At 52.6% G+C, this 16,724-nt stretch overlaps 1 protein-coding gene across 11 annotated transcripts in view; it reads left to right on the top strand.

The window, feature by feature from the left end:
- Window positions 1–16,724, top strand: part of MADD (MAP kinase activating death domain) — an 853,817-nt gene that overhangs the window by 508,389 nt on the left and 328,704 nt on the right. For all 11 annotated transcript variants that reach the window (XM_078684455.1, XM_078684462.1, XM_078684460.1 and 8 more), the window contains 2 exons: window positions 10,733–10,897; window positions 12,075–12,147. In XM_078684455.1, the coding sequence (XP_078540581.1) occupies window positions 10,733–10,897; window positions 12,075–12,147 (238 nt within the window). The remainder of the gene's footprint in view (window positions 1–10,732; window positions 10,898–12,074; window positions 12,148–16,724) is intronic.

Here is a 16,724-nt window from a genome sequence, read left to right as displayed (position 1 = left end):
ACTTCTGCCGCGCTATCCAGCATCATCTGAAAGAAACAGGTTAGTATTAGACTCCTTACCTTAGAATACCCCCAGGCGTCAGACTGGATCCGGAAACTTTTGCGAAGCAGTACCCTTGCGCGTCGGTAGGCGTCGTCTGCGCCGGAGGAGATTGACGCCTTCCTCTCGGCCATGAGGTCGCTCACTTCTCCGTTGGGTTCCCCGGTGCCTTTAGGCCCCGCGGCACCGACTGGGAGTTCAGGCGGGCCGGGTGCTTCGGCCCCGGCTCCGTCGGGTGCTTAGGCCCCGGCACCGTCGGCGACTTCGGTCCCGACGCCGCAGGACTCCACCGGATCTGGGCCCGGATCCGGGTTGTCGCCGGTCGACCTTACGACCTCGCTGGCGCCGGCTGCTCGGGTGTCGCCCCCGGCGCCGACCACGGTCGACGCCATCCCCAGTCCCTCCCTCGGTCCGGTTCCGGTGCCAGAACGGCGTCAATCGACGCCGCTTTTGACGCCGATGGGAGATTATTACTTCTATGATCCGGCCCCATTTTTTGACCCTGAATACCAGGAGATTGCTGGCGAGGCGGATTGGGAGGGGTCGGAGGACCCTCTGGCACGTGAGTGTCAGTCTTATCAGGACTGGGCAGGCGAGCTAGGAGACGCCAGTGGTCTGGACACCTCGCCAGACACTGGTTTTGTTTCCCATACTACTGTGACTACGGAGGAGGGGGCAGCCTATAGTGTGGTGTTGACGTGGGCGGCCAAGGCCTTGGCCCTTGAGCTCCTCGTTGCGGCCGTGAGGACTAACCTTCTCACTGACGTCCTTAAAACGTAGGCAAGCTCTTCGGAGCCTCTGTTGCCATTTAATGAGGCCTTGTCTGACGTTCTTCTGGGCACCTGGTCCAGGCCCGCTACAGGTCCGCCTCCCAGCTGACCCTCCCACGCCCCTCCCCCTCCCCCTATCCATATATGACGGATGCTTTTGCGTGCAGCGTTCACGCGCAGCGGTCGCGCCCCTTGCGCGCCGAAGGTGCGCCAAAGGTAAGCCCGTCTACGCCCGTCCGCGCCTGGACCGCGCCCAGCGCCAGACCCCCTGGTCCTCGCAAACCCCACTCCACCTGCATAACGTATGCCGCCGCCACCATTCTAGCTCTGAACCCCGGACGCACACCGCAATGCTACGAAGCTGGCCCGGGACGTACCCACGGTCCCTTCGCCTGCCACTCCTGCAAATATACCAGCATCAAGACCCATACCACATCCACTAACCCAAAAAACAGCTCCGACTCTTATCACCTGAAGTGCATCCTACTAAACACCCGCTCGATCCACAGACACGCCACTGAACTCTGGGATCTACTGGACACTACATCACCGGACATCGCCTTCCTTACTGAAACATGGATGAACGCGTCATCAACACCCGACATCGCCATAGCCATCCCGGACAACTACAAAATCATCCGAAAAGACCGCACCATCCAAACAGGAGGAGGCATCGCCATCGTCCATAAGAACACCATCAAAATCACGACCAACTCCGCCGATAACCTCACAACCGCCGAACACCTCCACTTCCAGATCCACACCGACCCTAGGACCACACTTAGAGGCACCCTCATCTACAGACCTCCAGGAACCCGTAAACAATTCAGCGAAGACATCACTGACTTCATCAGTCCACATGCCCTCGCATCCGAGAACTACATTCTACTAGGAGACCTCAACTTCCACCTGGAAAAGAATAACGACAGCAACACCACCACTTTTCTTGACAACCTGGCCAATCTCGGCCTCAAACAACTTGTTGACACCCCCACCCACGTAGCCGGACATACGCTCGACCCAATCTTCTCCTCCAGCAAACATATCTCCTTCGATCACACCACTGCTCTCCATTGGACGGACCACAGCTGTGTTCACTTCAGCTACAAATCCACCTCGACCCACAACAGCCCACAACCTATTCCCCGAAGGAAATGGAATAAAATCACCACCGACCAACTCCTCACTTCGCTCAACCAAAACCCACCTGCCCTCTAGCCAGACCCAAACGAAGCGGACATCAAACTCAAACAATGGATCACTCACAGCGCTGACGAATTAGCACCCTTGAAAAACCATCGCACCAAACAAGACAGCAAAAAGGCCCCCTGGTTCAACGATGACCTTAAGAAATCCAAGAAGCTATGCCGTACTCTCAAAAAAACATGGAGAAAAAACCCAACCACCAACAACATGTCCACCCTCCAGGCAGCCACCCGCAAGCACCACCAGCTGATTCGATCCACCAAGAAATCTGCATTCAAGAATCGACTGGACAACAACGCCCATAACAGCAAGGAACTATTCAACATCGTTAAAGAATTCACCAACCCCACCGCAGCCTCAAACGACATCACTCCCTCCCAAAACCTCTGCGACTCGTTATCCTCCTTCTTCTACAACAAAATCGCAGACATACATAAAGGTTTCGGAAACAGCTCCAACGAACAATACTCTCCACCCCCCTCAGAACGTAAACCGCCCTCTAACAACCTCAGCACCTGGAACCCAATTTCCACTGAAGACACCATCCGCCTGATGAACTCCATCCATTCTGGCTCGCCAACCGACCCATGCCCCCACCACATCTTCAACAAAGCTGACTCCATCATCGCACCCCATCTCCGTGATGTCATCAACTGCTCCTTCAACTCTGCTACCTTCCCAGAAAGCTGGAAACATGCCGAAGTCAGCGCCCTCCTGAAGAAACCAACTGCAGACCCCTCCGAACTTAAAAACTACCGCCCCATATCCCTCCTCCCATTCCCGGCCAAAGTCATTGAGAAAGCCGTCAATAGCCAACTCGCCACCTTCCTCGAATCCAACAACTCCCTCGAGCCCTCACAGTCCTGCTTTCGAGCCAAGCACAGCACCAAAACCGCCCTCATCGCTGCAACAGACGACATCCGAACACTACTGGACAACGGAGAAACAGTGGCCCTCATTCTACTCGACCTCTTCGCCGCCTTCGAAACGGTATGCCACAGCACCCTCATACAACGTCTCAACAACATCGGCATACAAGGAAAAGCCTTGGACTGGATCACCTCGTTCCTAGCGGGGAGAACTCAGAAAGTCCGACTTCCCCCGTTCAGATCAGCGGCAACGGAAGTCATCTGCGGTGTACCACAAGGATCATCACTCAGTCCCACCCTCTTCAACGTTTACATGAGTCCACTCGCTTCCATCGCGCGTCAACACAACCTTAACATCATCTCCTACGCTGACGACATCCAGCTGATCCTTTCCCTCACCAAAGACCCCAACACCGCCAAAACCAATCTTCACGAAGGCATGAAAGAAGTAGCCGTCTGGATGAAAAACAGCCGCCTAAAACTCAACTCAGACAAAATGGAAGTGCTCATCCTAGGATCATCCCCCTCTGCCTGGGACAACTCATGGTGGCCTGCGGATCTGGGCTCAGCACCCATACCCACAGACCACGCACGTAACCTTGGCTTCATCCTAGACTCCTCACTCTCGATGACCAAACAAGTCAATGCCATCTCATCCTCCTGCTTCAACGTACTTCGTATGCTCAAAAAAATCTTCCATTGGATCCCCACCGAAACAAGAAAGACTGTCACCCACGCACTGGTTACGAGTCGACTAGACTACGGAAACACCCTCTACGCCGGAATTACAGCCAAATTACAGAAAAAACTCCAACGCATCCAAAACGCATCAGCGAGACTCATTCTGGACATCCCCCGCCAAGATCACATCACCGGCCACCTGAAAGACCTCCACTGGCTTCCCGTCAACAAGAGAATAACATTCCGTCTCCTCACCCACGCACACAAGGCCCTCTACAAACTAGGACCCGAATGCCTCAACACTCGACTATCCTTCTACTCACCCACCCGCCAACTAAGATCCTCCAATCAATGCCTCGCCGCAGTTCCGCGTATCCACAGATCCACCATGGCAGGTAGATCCTTCTCCTACTTGGCGACCAAGACCTGGAACTCACTCCCCACTCACCTACGCCTTACACAGAACAACATCCCCTTCAGAAAAGAACTCAAAACCTGGCTATTCGATAAATAATAATTCCCCTCCCCAAGCGCCTTGAGACCCTCTGGGTGAGTAGTGCGCTATATAAATCCTTGAACTTGAACTAGATAGGAACGTGGCCAGACGCCACCGCCTGGCTCTGTGCGTCCCTTGCTTCCTGTCCACCCACCCCAACCCCAAGAGCCTGGTTAATCAGGCCTCTAACTCCCAGACCTCATTCCCGACAGCTCCCCGCGATCGGGAATCCAAGAGGTACGAGCAATATGGCAAGAAGATGTTCTCCTCCCTGAGTTTGGGATTGCGGTCAGTTAACACCGCGTGCCTCTTGGGCCGTTATACCCACTCTCTGTGGGACACGGTCGCGGACGTGCTGCCACAATGTCCGGAGTAGGCCCGGACTAAACTCGCCCAAGCCCTTGCGGAGGGTCGAGATGCGGCACGGTACTCCATCAGATGTGGACTGGATACCAGGGACTCGCTAGGTAGAGGTAGGTGAGGTCCGCCAACTTTTCGGCTGATGTCCAAAACACCCTTATGCACATGCCGTTTGATGGCCGTCGCCTCTTTGGCGACAAGGCAGACAGTGCGCTTGAGCGATTTAAGGACTCCAGGGCTACAGCCAAGTCCTTGGGCCTGTCGGCTCGCGCCAGCAATCTGCTGCCTTTCGTCCCTTTCGTGGCCAAGGAAGGGGCGCCCCTACACGTCCGGGCAGCCACAGGCCGCAGACTAACATCCAGCTCGGTGGCGGACGTGGTAACCGCCGCGGCGGTGCCCGGGGACAACGGCGCGGCCAGTCCACATCCACCCCCGCAGCATCCGCCTCAAAGCCTTCCTTGTCCGAGCTTTCAGGCCCACGAAACACAGTGGGGGTAGGGTTCGCCATCACCTCCTCCACTGGCGCGACATCACATCGGACAGGTGGGTGCTGCAAATCGTCCAAAGGGGCTACTCCCTCCCTTTCGAGGCGACCCCTCCAGCCATGCCACCGCAGTACCACCTCGTGTCGGGGGATCACTTGAATCTTCTGCGAGAGGAAGTTACGGCACTCTTGGCCAAGGGGGCCATCGAGCGCGTTCCTGGGCCAGAAGTAGGGTGTGGTTGTTACTCCCACTACTTTCTGGTTCCCAAGAAGGGCAAAGGGGGGCCTACGCCCTATCTTGGACCTGCGGAATGTCAACGGCTTCCTCCGGAAGGAGAGATTCAAGATGCTGACACTGGCTCAGGTCTTAGCTGCCCTGGATCCAGGAGACTTGATGGTAGCGTTGGACTTGCAGGACGCTTATTTCCACATCCCCGTCCTGCCGGCCCACCGGTGTTCACGAAAGTGATGGTGGTGGTCGCAGCTGATCTGCGCAGGTTAGTGGTTTCAGTCTTCCCCTACCTCGACGACTGGTTGTTGAAGGCGGGCTCGCCCCAGACAGTCGTCAGCCACCTCTAGACTACGGCCGACCTCCTGCACCTGCTGGGGTTCTCCACCAATGTGCCGAAGTCGCACCTGTGTCCCTCTCAGAAGCTCCTCTTCATCGGAGCGGTTCTAGACTCGGCGCAGTTTCGGGTTAATCCTCCCGAACAGCGGGTTCGGGATATTCGGGCTCTGATTCTGATCTTTCAGCCTTTATCCTGAGTCTCGGTCAGGTTGACGCTGTGGCTTCTGGGGCTGGTGGCCTCCTGCATCCTTCTGGTGCATCACGCCCGGTGGCGGATGCGGGCTCTGCAGTGGGACCTGAAGTTTCAGTGGGCCCAGCATCAGGGTAACTTGTCCGACCATGTCTTGATCTTGGAGGGCACTGCAAGACAGTTGCAGTGGTGGCTCACGGACCACGATTGGGTCAGCGGCAGATCCTTCTCCCTACCACAACCGGAGCACGTAGTTGGGACGGACGCGTCCCTCCAGGGTTGGGGAGGACATGTGGGAGAGGTGGAGATCAGAGGCCTCTGGTCTCCGGCGGAGTCCCAGCTCCATATCAACCTTCTGGAGCTGCGGGCGATCTGACTTGCACTGAAGGCATTCTTCCCCTCTGTCCGGGGGAGTATAGTGCAGGTGTTCACGGACAACACCACCGCCATGTGGTACTGCAACAAACAGGGCGGGGTGGGGTTGTGGACCCTATGCCAGGAGGCTCTGCGCCTCTGGCAGTGGCTGGAACATCAGGGCGTGACCCTGGTGGTTAAACACCTGGCAGGTTCCCTGAACGTCAGGGCGGACGAACTCAGCCGTCGGTGCATGATGGATCGCGAATGGCGTCTGAACTTGGACGTGGCGCAAGGCCTCTTTCAGCAGTATGGAGAGCCTTGGTTAGATCTATTCGCCACAGAAGAGAACGCGCAATGTCATCGGTTCTGCGCTTTGGAATTTCCAAGGCGGCACTCGCTCGGAGATGCTTTTCGTTGGTCTGTTGTACGCCTTTCCGCCTATACCACTTCTGCCCAGAGTGCTGAAGAAGATAAGGCGCGACCGGGCCCAAGTCATCCTTGTGGCTCCGGACTGGGCACGGAGGTTCTGGTATACCGAGCTACTCAGCCTGTCTGTCGATCCCCCGATTCGTCTGCCTCTTCAGGAGGACCTTCTGTCGCAGCAGCAGGGTACGGTCCTCCACCCAAACCTGTCCAGTCTCCACTTACATGCGTGGAGATTGAGAGGCGGCAGTTGAGGCCATTTGACTTGCCTCCTGAAGTCTGTAATGTCATTCTGGCAGCCAGGCGTCCCTCCACAAAATTGGTATACGCCTGCAGGTGGAACACATTTGTGGCATGGTGCACAGCAAAGGCTGTGGATCCCCTTTCTGCCCCTCTTTCAGAGGTTCTCCTCTTCCTTCTTTCTCTTGCCCAGCAGGGCTCTGCTCTGGGCACTCTGAAGGGCTACCTTTCGGCCATTACCGTCTTCTTAAGGCTACCTGATCAGCCCTCTTTGTTCAAGTCCCCCATTGTAAATAGGTTCTTAAAGGGCATCACCCATATGTTTCCTCAAGTCCCTTTCGTGATGCCTCAGTGGGACTTGAACCTTTTCTGATGTGCGCTCCCTTTGAGCCACTTCATAACTGTCCTCTTCGCCTCCTTACTCTGAAGACCGCTTTCCTGGTTGCCATCACCTCCGCCAGGAGAGTGAGTGAGCTTCAGGCCCTTTCCTCTAAGCCTCCTTTCCTTTCAGTCCATCCGGACAAAGTTGTGTTGCGGACTCGACCCTCTTTCCTGCCCAAGGTAGTCACAGCCTTCCACATCGGGCAGTCCATCACCTTGCCCACCTTCTTTCCACCTCCACATCCCTCGAAAGAGGAAGAGAGGCTCCACCGCCTGGACCCAAAACGTGCGCTCTCATTCTATCTGGATCGCACACGCCAGTTCCGGGTGGATGACCAACTCTTTGTTGGTTACGTGGGCACTACGAAGGGACAGGCGGTGCACAAACAAACCATTTCTCGATGGGTCGTCTTGTGCATCAAGGCTTGTAACTCTTTGGCTCGAAAGGAGCCTCCTCTGGGGCTTTGTGCCCATTCCACACGGGCCACGGCGGCTACTACTGCCCTGGGCCTGGGAGTCCCCTTGCAGGACATCTGTCAGGCAGCTACGCGGGCCTGCACACGTTCGCAAGACACTACTGCCTGGACAGCCAAGTCCGGAGAGATGGCTTTTTCGGCCGTTCCGTTCTCCTGGACTTTCTGGTGTGATTATTGGTTCGCAGACCCACCACCGGGGTTGGTATTGCTGGGGTATCTATTCTAAGGTAAGGAATCTAATACTAACCTGTTTCTTTCAGATGCACAAGTTACTTACCTTCGGTAACGATATATCTGTAAGAAACAGTAGTTAGTATTAGATTCCTTACCGCCCCACCCATCCTCCCCGTTCTGCGAACCAATATCTAGGGTTAAGGTCATCCCCTTTCAGGGCCCTAGTTTTTATGGCACCAGTGTTGATTTTTATCATGGCTCCGCGTTTTCTGGCACGGAAAAGCTGTGTATAAGAACTGACGTCAGCGTGCGAAGGCGGCGTCTAAGTACTCCGACGTCATCCCGACGACGGATGCGGAGCCGCAGACGCCGCCTACCGACGCGCAAGGGTACTGCTACACAAACGTTTCCGGATCAAGTCTGATGCCTGGGGGTATTCTAAGGTAAGGAATCTAATACTAACTACTGTTTCTTACAGATATATCGTTACAGAAGGTAAGTAACTTGTGCGTCAGAGCCCACTCCCCATTCAGAAGCTGTGTCCTCAGTATCCATGTCATGTTTGATTTTAAGTCCAGCCACCTTCTTGTTTTCGAATTGAGGCTTTGACTGTTTTGGTATATCTTCTTTTTTTTCTTATAAAGGCAGAAGAACGTTGAGACCTTCTTCGGTTTCTCTACTCTTCTGATCTGCACTCTGATCGTTCAACTCTCTCTAAACATTTTTTCGGATGACTTCTGAAAGGAACGAGATGAACGCGTATCAGTATCCTGATTACGCATATTATCATGACTACGAAAATTACAGCTTTTTTCGATGGGCTCATGCTGATGATATCCACCCCGTGTTTTAGTCTTTTCGTTATTTTTCTTATTATCCCACTTCTTCTTAGTAGAATATTCTGATGCCTGCCTTGAGTTATCCTTTCAGAATTACTCTTAATTTGTAGTTTACTAGGTCTAGCTCCCAAATGATCTGCCTATTGCTGCATAGGTTTCCTCAATAAGTTTTGGTAATACGCGATCCTGTTCTACCGGAGCCATACTGCCAACGCATCTGCTTCCCCTTCAAAGTTACTTAACATTATGCTGGATACCGCGGCAAAATTGACCATCAGGTTCATCCCCAAATATAGGGCAGGGACTGCCCGGTACTAATTTTGAATCTATTAAGTTCTTCTGACAAAACAGCTGATGAGGGTGCATCATGTGTTCTGGTATGTACTGCAGTAAAGACTGTACCCCGAGTGAAGCAGTCTTCCACCGGGGGAGCCATCCCTATTGGCAAGTATATTATTAGAATTCTCTGTTGTTCCTGAGGTCCCATATGGGGAAACACCGCTTAACACTAATTTGATTTTTGTGCAATCCAGAATGGAATTTCCCGTTTAACGGGAATTTTTACGCATGACTGCATTTATTGTTTGTGTACTAATTCCATGTGTATCCAATCGTGGTTGTGCAGATTAAGCAGCCCTTGCAGGATTTATTGTCAATGTTTGCATGACGAAGTGTGTTAAACAGCTATATATTTTAACCAGATCTGTATATAGCATACGTAGGTCTGGAGCTGTCAGGTTTTCTATATCTGGGTGAGGTGCGTAACCAGCCTAGTCGAATGTTGTATGTGGTAGGGTGCCTTCAAACCAATGTTGATGTTCTTGGCATGTTAGTAGTATTTCTAGTGCTTCATAATTATGTTGGTGTTAGGAGCTGCAGTGCACGTGTGGAAAAAGATTTGAAGTTGTATTTGTAGCTGATAGTCCTCAATCAAACAAACAGAGCAGCAGTCACTACTCCCATCCCTGAGGGCAGCAGAGCCGCAGTCACTACTCCCATCCCTGGCAGCAGAGCGGCAGCCAATACTCCCATCCCTGAGGGCAGCACAGTGGCAGTCACTACTACCATCCCTAGCAGCAGAGCCGCAGTCACTACTCCCATCCCTGGCAGCAGAGCGGCAGTCACTACTCCCATCCCTGGCAGCGGAGCCGCAGTCACTACTCTCATCCCTGGCAGCGGAGCCGCAGTCACTACTCCCATCCCTGACAGCAGAGCCGCAGTCACTACTCACATCCCTGGCAGCAGAGCCGCAGTCACTACTCCCATCCCTGGCAGCAGAGCCGCAGTCACTACTCCCATCCCTGGCAGCAGAGCGCCAGTCACTACTCCCATCCCTGGCAGCAGAGCCGCTGTCACTACTACCATCCCTAGCAGCAGAGCCGCAGTCACTACTCCCATCCCTGGCAGCAGAGCCGCAGTCACTACTCCCATCCCTGCCAGCACAGCCGCAGTCACTACTCCCATCCCTAGCAGCACAGCCGCAGTCACTACTCCCATCCCTGGCAGCAGAGCCGCAGTCACTACTACCATCCCTAGCAGCAGAGCCGCAGTCACTACTCCCATCCCTGGCAGCAGAGCCGCAGTCACTACTCCCATCCCTGCCAGCACAGCCGCAGTCACTACTCCCATCCCTAGCAGCACAGCCGCAGTCACTACTCCCATCCCTGGCAGCAGAGCCGCAGTCACTACTACCATCCCTGAGGGCAGCAGAGCCGCAGTCACTACTCCCATCCCTGGCAGCAGAGCCGCAGTCACGACTACCATCCCTGGCAGCAGAGCCGCAGTCACTACTCCCATCCCTGGCAGCAGAGCCGCAGTCACTACTCCCATCCCTGGCAGCAGAGCCGCAGTCACTACTCCCATCCCTGGCAGCAGAGCCGCAGTCACTACTCCCATCCCTGGCAGCAGAGCCGCAGTCACGACCACCATCCCTGGCAGCAGAGCCGCAGTCACTACTCCCATCCCTGGCAGCAGAGCCGCAGTCACGACCACCATCCCTGGCGGCAGTCCTTACTCCCATCCCTACAGCAGACCCACAGTCTGTCCTGATTGGTGCAAGCTGCTCTTCGTTGGTGCTCTTGAATGCTGACTCGCCAGCTTCTGTCCTAATCTTTGCACAGACTCTTTTTCATTCACTAATTAATACTAACCTGTTAGCTCATGTGTGTCTCATCCTCAGGTGTGTGATGACTGCATCGTCTTGCGCAGTAACATTGGGACAGTATACGAGCGCTGGTGGTACGAGAAGCTTATTAACATGACCTACTGCCCGAAAACCAAAGTGCTCTGCCTGTGGAGGCGAAACGGACAAGAGACTCAACTCAACAAATTCTACACAAAGAAAGTAAGACTGGTGGACTGGGTCTGTCTATAAAGTACTAGTCTTATGGTGAGAAGGAAGCAGAGTGTGTGAAGGAGAGCCGAGTACTGGAGGATGAGTGTAATGGAGCCCAAGGAGGTCTGTCTATAAAGTGCTGTTCATATGGTGAGAAGGAAGCAGAGTGTAGAGGTGAGAGTAGAGTACCAGAGGCTGAGTGTGGGGCAGTCAGCGGGGTCGATCTATAAAGTAACAGTCAAGGTGAGAAGGAAGCAGCGTGTGGGGGTGAGAGCAGAGTACCAGAGGCTGTCTGGTGGAGTCTGAAGGGTTTGTCTATGAAGTACTTGTCATAAGAAGGAAGCAGAGTGTGTGGTTGGCAGCAGAGTACCAGAGGGTGTGTGCAGTTGAGTCAGAGGGGTCTGTCAATAAAGTACTAGTCATTGGTGTGAAGGAAGCCGTGTGTGTGAATGAGTGCAGAGTACTAGAAACGGAGTGTGGTGGAGTCCGAGGGGGTCTGTCTATACAGTACTAGTCAGTGGAAGAATAGAGGTTGAGTGTTGAATGGTTAATATTGGTGCCAGTGTTCCATGCATTTAGTGAGCCCAATGCTGAATGTAGATGCTGTCTTTGCAGTCTACAAATACCCCCACACACATGCAAACGAAGCGGCCTGTCCGGTGTGTCTTGAGTCCAAGGCATGAACGCTCAGTATGTGAGGGATATATAGTGGTTAAAGCCTGAAAATGCAGTCAAGCAAGCAATGAGCCTAAAGCCCAGTGGAGCTCTCAAGGCGTGGAAGTAGTGTCACATGTGTGGTTATATGTAGGTGCGCTCCACAGGTGAGGGATATAGTCACTAAGTACCAAAAGTATGGTGAAGCCAAGAAAGTATGTGGACGAGAAGGGTGGTGTCTGGAGGGAAGAATGTGCAAGCGGGTAGACGCCGGGTCTGCAGGGTAGGGCTGGTACTCACTGTGTGGAACGCGTTAATAGTGGACTTTTATGGTGTGGTTTGGGGAGGGTTGACATTTGATGAACGTGATGTTCCGGTCACAGCCTGTGTTGGGGAGATGGGATGATGGAAAGATGTGACAATTGCTTTTGAAACCGTCCCTCTGTGGGGCAGAAGAGAGTGACAGATGGTGACTTTACAGCTGTTAGGAGTAACTAAGCAAAGGATTGTTCCTTCTCTTGTTTTCCCAAAGTGCCGAGAACTGTACTACTGCGTGAAGGACAGCATGGAGCGAGCTGCAGCGCGACAGCAAAGCATTAAACCAGGTGAGGACGGCGCCTGCAGTGATCTGAACCTCTCTACTGTCACACGCTCCTCACTCACTCAGTTTCCCCTCTCTCTTTCTGGCCTTCAGTTACTGTGTACATCTTGACATTGCAATGTCTGACATAATAAGACTCCTCTCCAGCCCCTCACTTCACACTTTAAATAATATGTTATCTGATGGACACTTCTAACTGCAAATTCCTCACCTTTGAATTTCCCAGGCAAGGAATCTGCAGCTAGAAAGATTCTCTACCAGATCATGTGTTACCAACGGTATGTAACTTGTTCTTCGGATCTGTTCTCAGCTTGGACCAGCCTGCTGAGTCATAGCAGCATGGTGAAGGCATTTCATCTTCTGGGCTTCTCTAAATCAACTGTTTTTATTTTATTGCACATAGATACGCACTGGAATAATGCATCTCGTAAATCAAACTGAAGAAGCTTGTAACTGCAGCATGAATTTGAATGAATTTGTACTTGTAAAGCGCACTTATACCCCAACCGGGCTTTCCTGGCACTGTACGCATACCGCTGTGGAACCCTTCCTGGCATTTCCCTGTGAAATGTCCACTCCTGGGCACCCCCAAGGTGAAGCCAGGCATCCCAGCGCTGTTGGGGCCGTTGTGGAGATTAAGCAAGCTATTGCCCAGAGTTGCAGAGTGGGACCCATGATTAGAATAGGCACCGAGGCGAGAATTATCAGGTCCGAGGAAATTGAGCCCAAGATCCGCCGATGCGGGAATTGAACCCTGGTCCCGGGCCAGACCTATGCATCAGGGACTGCCGCTCTAACCATTGAGCCACACTTCTCCCTAAGCCCCTTTAGTGCATCACTCCACAGTATCTGCACTCACAGTATCTGCACTCACAGTATCTGCACTCACACCCGGTCCTTTGCACTGTGGAGAGGTTGCTTCTTGTAGATCTTGGAGGCTCATGTCACGACTTGCCTCTCGCAATTTATCGAGGAGTCCAACTTTCTGGCGACCAACCAGGCCGGGTTCAGACCAGCCCACTCCACCGAGGCTGTGATTCTCGCCGTGTTGGACAACCTCAGAAGCAACGATGACAGAGGACAACCCCAGGCATTAGTCCTACTCGACTTATCGGCTGCATTCGACACGGTGGATCATAACATCCTAATCCACCGTGTCGAGTCCGCCGGAGTCTGTGGGGCTGCTTTGTCCTGGATTAAATCCTTCTTAGCGGAGAGGTCTGAGGCAGTCAGCCTGGGCCCTTTTAGCGCCACCAGCGTCCCGTCACCCTGCAGGGTCCCTCAAGGATCTTCCCTGTCCCCCCTCCTTTTTAATTTGTATCTCCAACCCCTCCTTCACTCTCTAGGTAAGTGGGACGTCACCGTGTTTAATTACGCGGATGACTTACAAATGATTTTCCCCCTCACCTCCCCTGATGCTGTTACCAACTTCCAGACGGCCATGACACACATCCAGCACTGGATGAATCAAAATCAACTAAAGCTCAACCCGGGCAAGACTGAGCTCCTCCTCCCTGGGAGAAGTGCCCCTCATTGGGGTCCTCAGTACTGGCCCATTGAGCTCGGGACATCTCCCTCTCCTGCTGGCTGTGTAAAGAGCCTCGGGGTCCTCATTGACTCTGGGCTCACTCTCAAGGCCCAAGTGAGCGCAGTAACATCCTCCTGTATGTTCCAGCTATACAGGATACGGAAAGTTGCCCACCTTCTGACTCCCGAAGCCTTGTTACAAGTCTTAATAGCCCTGGTGATGTCTCGGCTGGACTTTTCTAATTCAATATACCATGGCCTCCCTGAATCTCAGTTGTCCAGGCTACAGATCGTCCAAAACCAGGCCGCTAGGCTTGCTCTCAAAATCCCTAGATGGCAGTCGGCCCAACCCTTACTACGTCATCTTCACTGGCTACCAGTCAGTGAAAGGATTGCTTTCAAGGTCCACTGCCTGGTTTTCAAGGCTCTCACTGGCCCCTCTCCTGCCTTCCTCAAGTCCCGAATCACTCCTTACTGTCCCTCTCGCACTTTGAGGTCTACCCACCTCTAGCTCTTAGTCGTCCCCCGCTTTAAACTCTCTAGATCGGGTGGCCGCAGCTTCTCTTGCTTGGCCCCCAAGCTGTGGAACTCCCTCCCACTTTCACTTAAGTCCTCCTGTTCCCTTCTTTCTTTCAGGAAATCCCTAAAAACATTACTCTTTTCTCACCCTCACTAAAAAAAAACTTCTGTCAATCTCTAAGATCCGACTAGCGCCAGGAAACTCATGGTGACAGTGCGCTCAAGAAATGCCTCATAACATAACATAACACATAACAGATCTCTTTGTGATCGCTGTCCCGTAGCTCGCGTGTCTTCTGGTATAGACCCACTCTTGTAAGGACAAATTTAGCACCATATTGTATGAGGCTGGACCGAGAACATGCAAGTCCGGAGGCAGACAGGATCCATGAGCAAGACAGACAAACATACAGGAAGACTGTAAAGGCGATGCTTGAGATGGCCATTCGTAAATTGGGAAGGGAGGTCCTGAAGCACCCCAAGGCGCAAGCCAAGGCCAGGACCCCGTTCTTTGGTGCCTGGAGATAAAGATTATGACAAAGATACACATTGACTAGATGAGTGCTTGTTCTGTTCTTCATAGTCATTCGTTTTCTCTCGCTTGTTTCATGGGTTCAGAAGATTTAGGTAATTAAGAACCATATTAATTCTCAAACAGGGTAACAGTAATTTATGGGCGAAAGCAGAACAGCAACAAACTTCTAGCGTTTTTAACTGAGTTTTGAAAATAATTTTGATGAATCATGATTGTTAGACCACTCAACAACAAATCACGCACAGAATCTGAAGTTTCAACTGAGGAGCATTGCCAAGTCCTGAAATTTCAACATTTCTCCTCTTCCTGCTAGCACACCCACAGTTTTCTGTAATAGTAGAGACCTCTACATTTCAACATTAATCCGAGCACCGTTATGAATTAGCAGTGGCCTCCCCGCGATCATGCCTCTGGTTTCACTGCAGTATAGCACGCATGTTGCCACGCCACTCATGAAGATGACCTGACTTACCTACACGCTAGTTATGACATCAAGCCCTGAAGGCTCCCATCCTTCCCTCCCCTTGGGCTCCACTACACTCAGCCTCTGGAACTCTGCTCTCACCCCCACACTCTGCTCCCTTCTCACCATATGACTAGTACTTTATAGACAGACCCATCGGACTCCACCACAGTCAGCCTCTAGTTCTCTGCTCAGGACAGCAAAATACAAGTTGTGCGGCACACTACGCTAAGCACAGATTTTTAGCTTATGTGTTTTTTAAGCCACGCCCTTAAGTACATAGGCCACTCCCCTTTGAGAGACCCCCCAGTTGTTTCATCCCACTAAAAGCCCTGGAAATAACATAACATAACGTGTCATTTGTAAAGCGCACGTTCACCCCGAATGGAGCTGAAAAACAGATGTTTTTTGTTACCCAACTCAATGGTACTCATTTTATCGACCTCCGATGGATGAAAGGCTGAGTGGACCCGCCGGGATTTGAACCTGTGATCATGAGGTCAAACAAAGGCCCCTGCAGTGGATGCATTAGTCCACTGAGCCACCAGACCCAACTACTTAGCACCAGACCCGGCTAAAGAAATGAACCATCAGCCTGGATCGAGGTCGCCCAGCTTAGTTAATTGCAAATGTTTCAATGCAGGCACACCCTGCGATCAGGCATGAGAGACATGGCTGGGTTACCACAGCAGACATATTGTCAGAGGATATGCAGGCCATGTGGGCCCTGCACCTTCGCCAGTACCAGGCCACATCGTCCTTCTCACTGTGTCGTCTTCAATTTTTGGGTGTTGCGCAGGCGAACACCCTATGGGGTTCAGCAAAAATGGAAATCCATTATCTACCTCTGTTGTGGTAGGAGGTTGAAATGGGTTGGAGTGGTGCCAACGATGCTTGTATTGAGCCACATCCAGCGGGCACAACCTTCCCTGAGTGAAGGGAAGCGTGAGAACCTTCCACGCCACCTTCAGCTGCCGTCCCATCCAGGCCGGTCTGATCAGGCTAGACTGCAGCAGAGGGTCAATGGAAATGGGATGGGCGCAAACCGATATAAGAATTTAGGAAGGACCCCCATATGGCTACAGCTTTTCTGCCTGCTCTCGACAGCAGGAGCCTAATCCATGCAGTCATGCATTCCTCCAAAGACGGAATGTGGAGACTGTCAATATTGCTAGGGACCCAGATGCCTAAATACTTCACTTCTGCCTATGCCAATCTCAGGGGAACTCCATTTGAATTTACTGGTGGCTGGAGTCAGAGGGAACGTTGTGGGTTTAGACCAGTTAATCAATATTGCAGTCAGTCTGCCAAACGTAATAACTTCTCTGATCAAAGGCAGTGTGTTCATTTACGAGTTGCAAATGTATAGAGTGAAGTTGTCCGCATAGAGCTACGCCACCAGCCTCCTGGCCCTGTAATGGAGACCCCTCTCGAAGTGGTGTTGGTGAAATGTTGAGGTAGTTGTTCCATTGCAGTCACAAATAGGAGAGGAGACGGAGGGAGCCATGCCTCTTACCCCTGCCGATTGAAAATAAAC

Source organism: Lissotriton helveticus, chromosome 3_2 (assembly GCF_964261635.1).
Source record: "Lissotriton helveticus chromosome 3_2, aLisHel1.1, whole genome shotgun sequence".
Classification (NCBI taxonomy): Eukaryota; Metazoa; Chordata; class Amphibia; order Caudata; family Salamandridae; genus Lissotriton; species Lissotriton helveticus.
The sequence above is the reverse complement of the archived record's forward strand: the minus strand, read 5'-3'. Positions and strand labels throughout refer to the sequence as shown.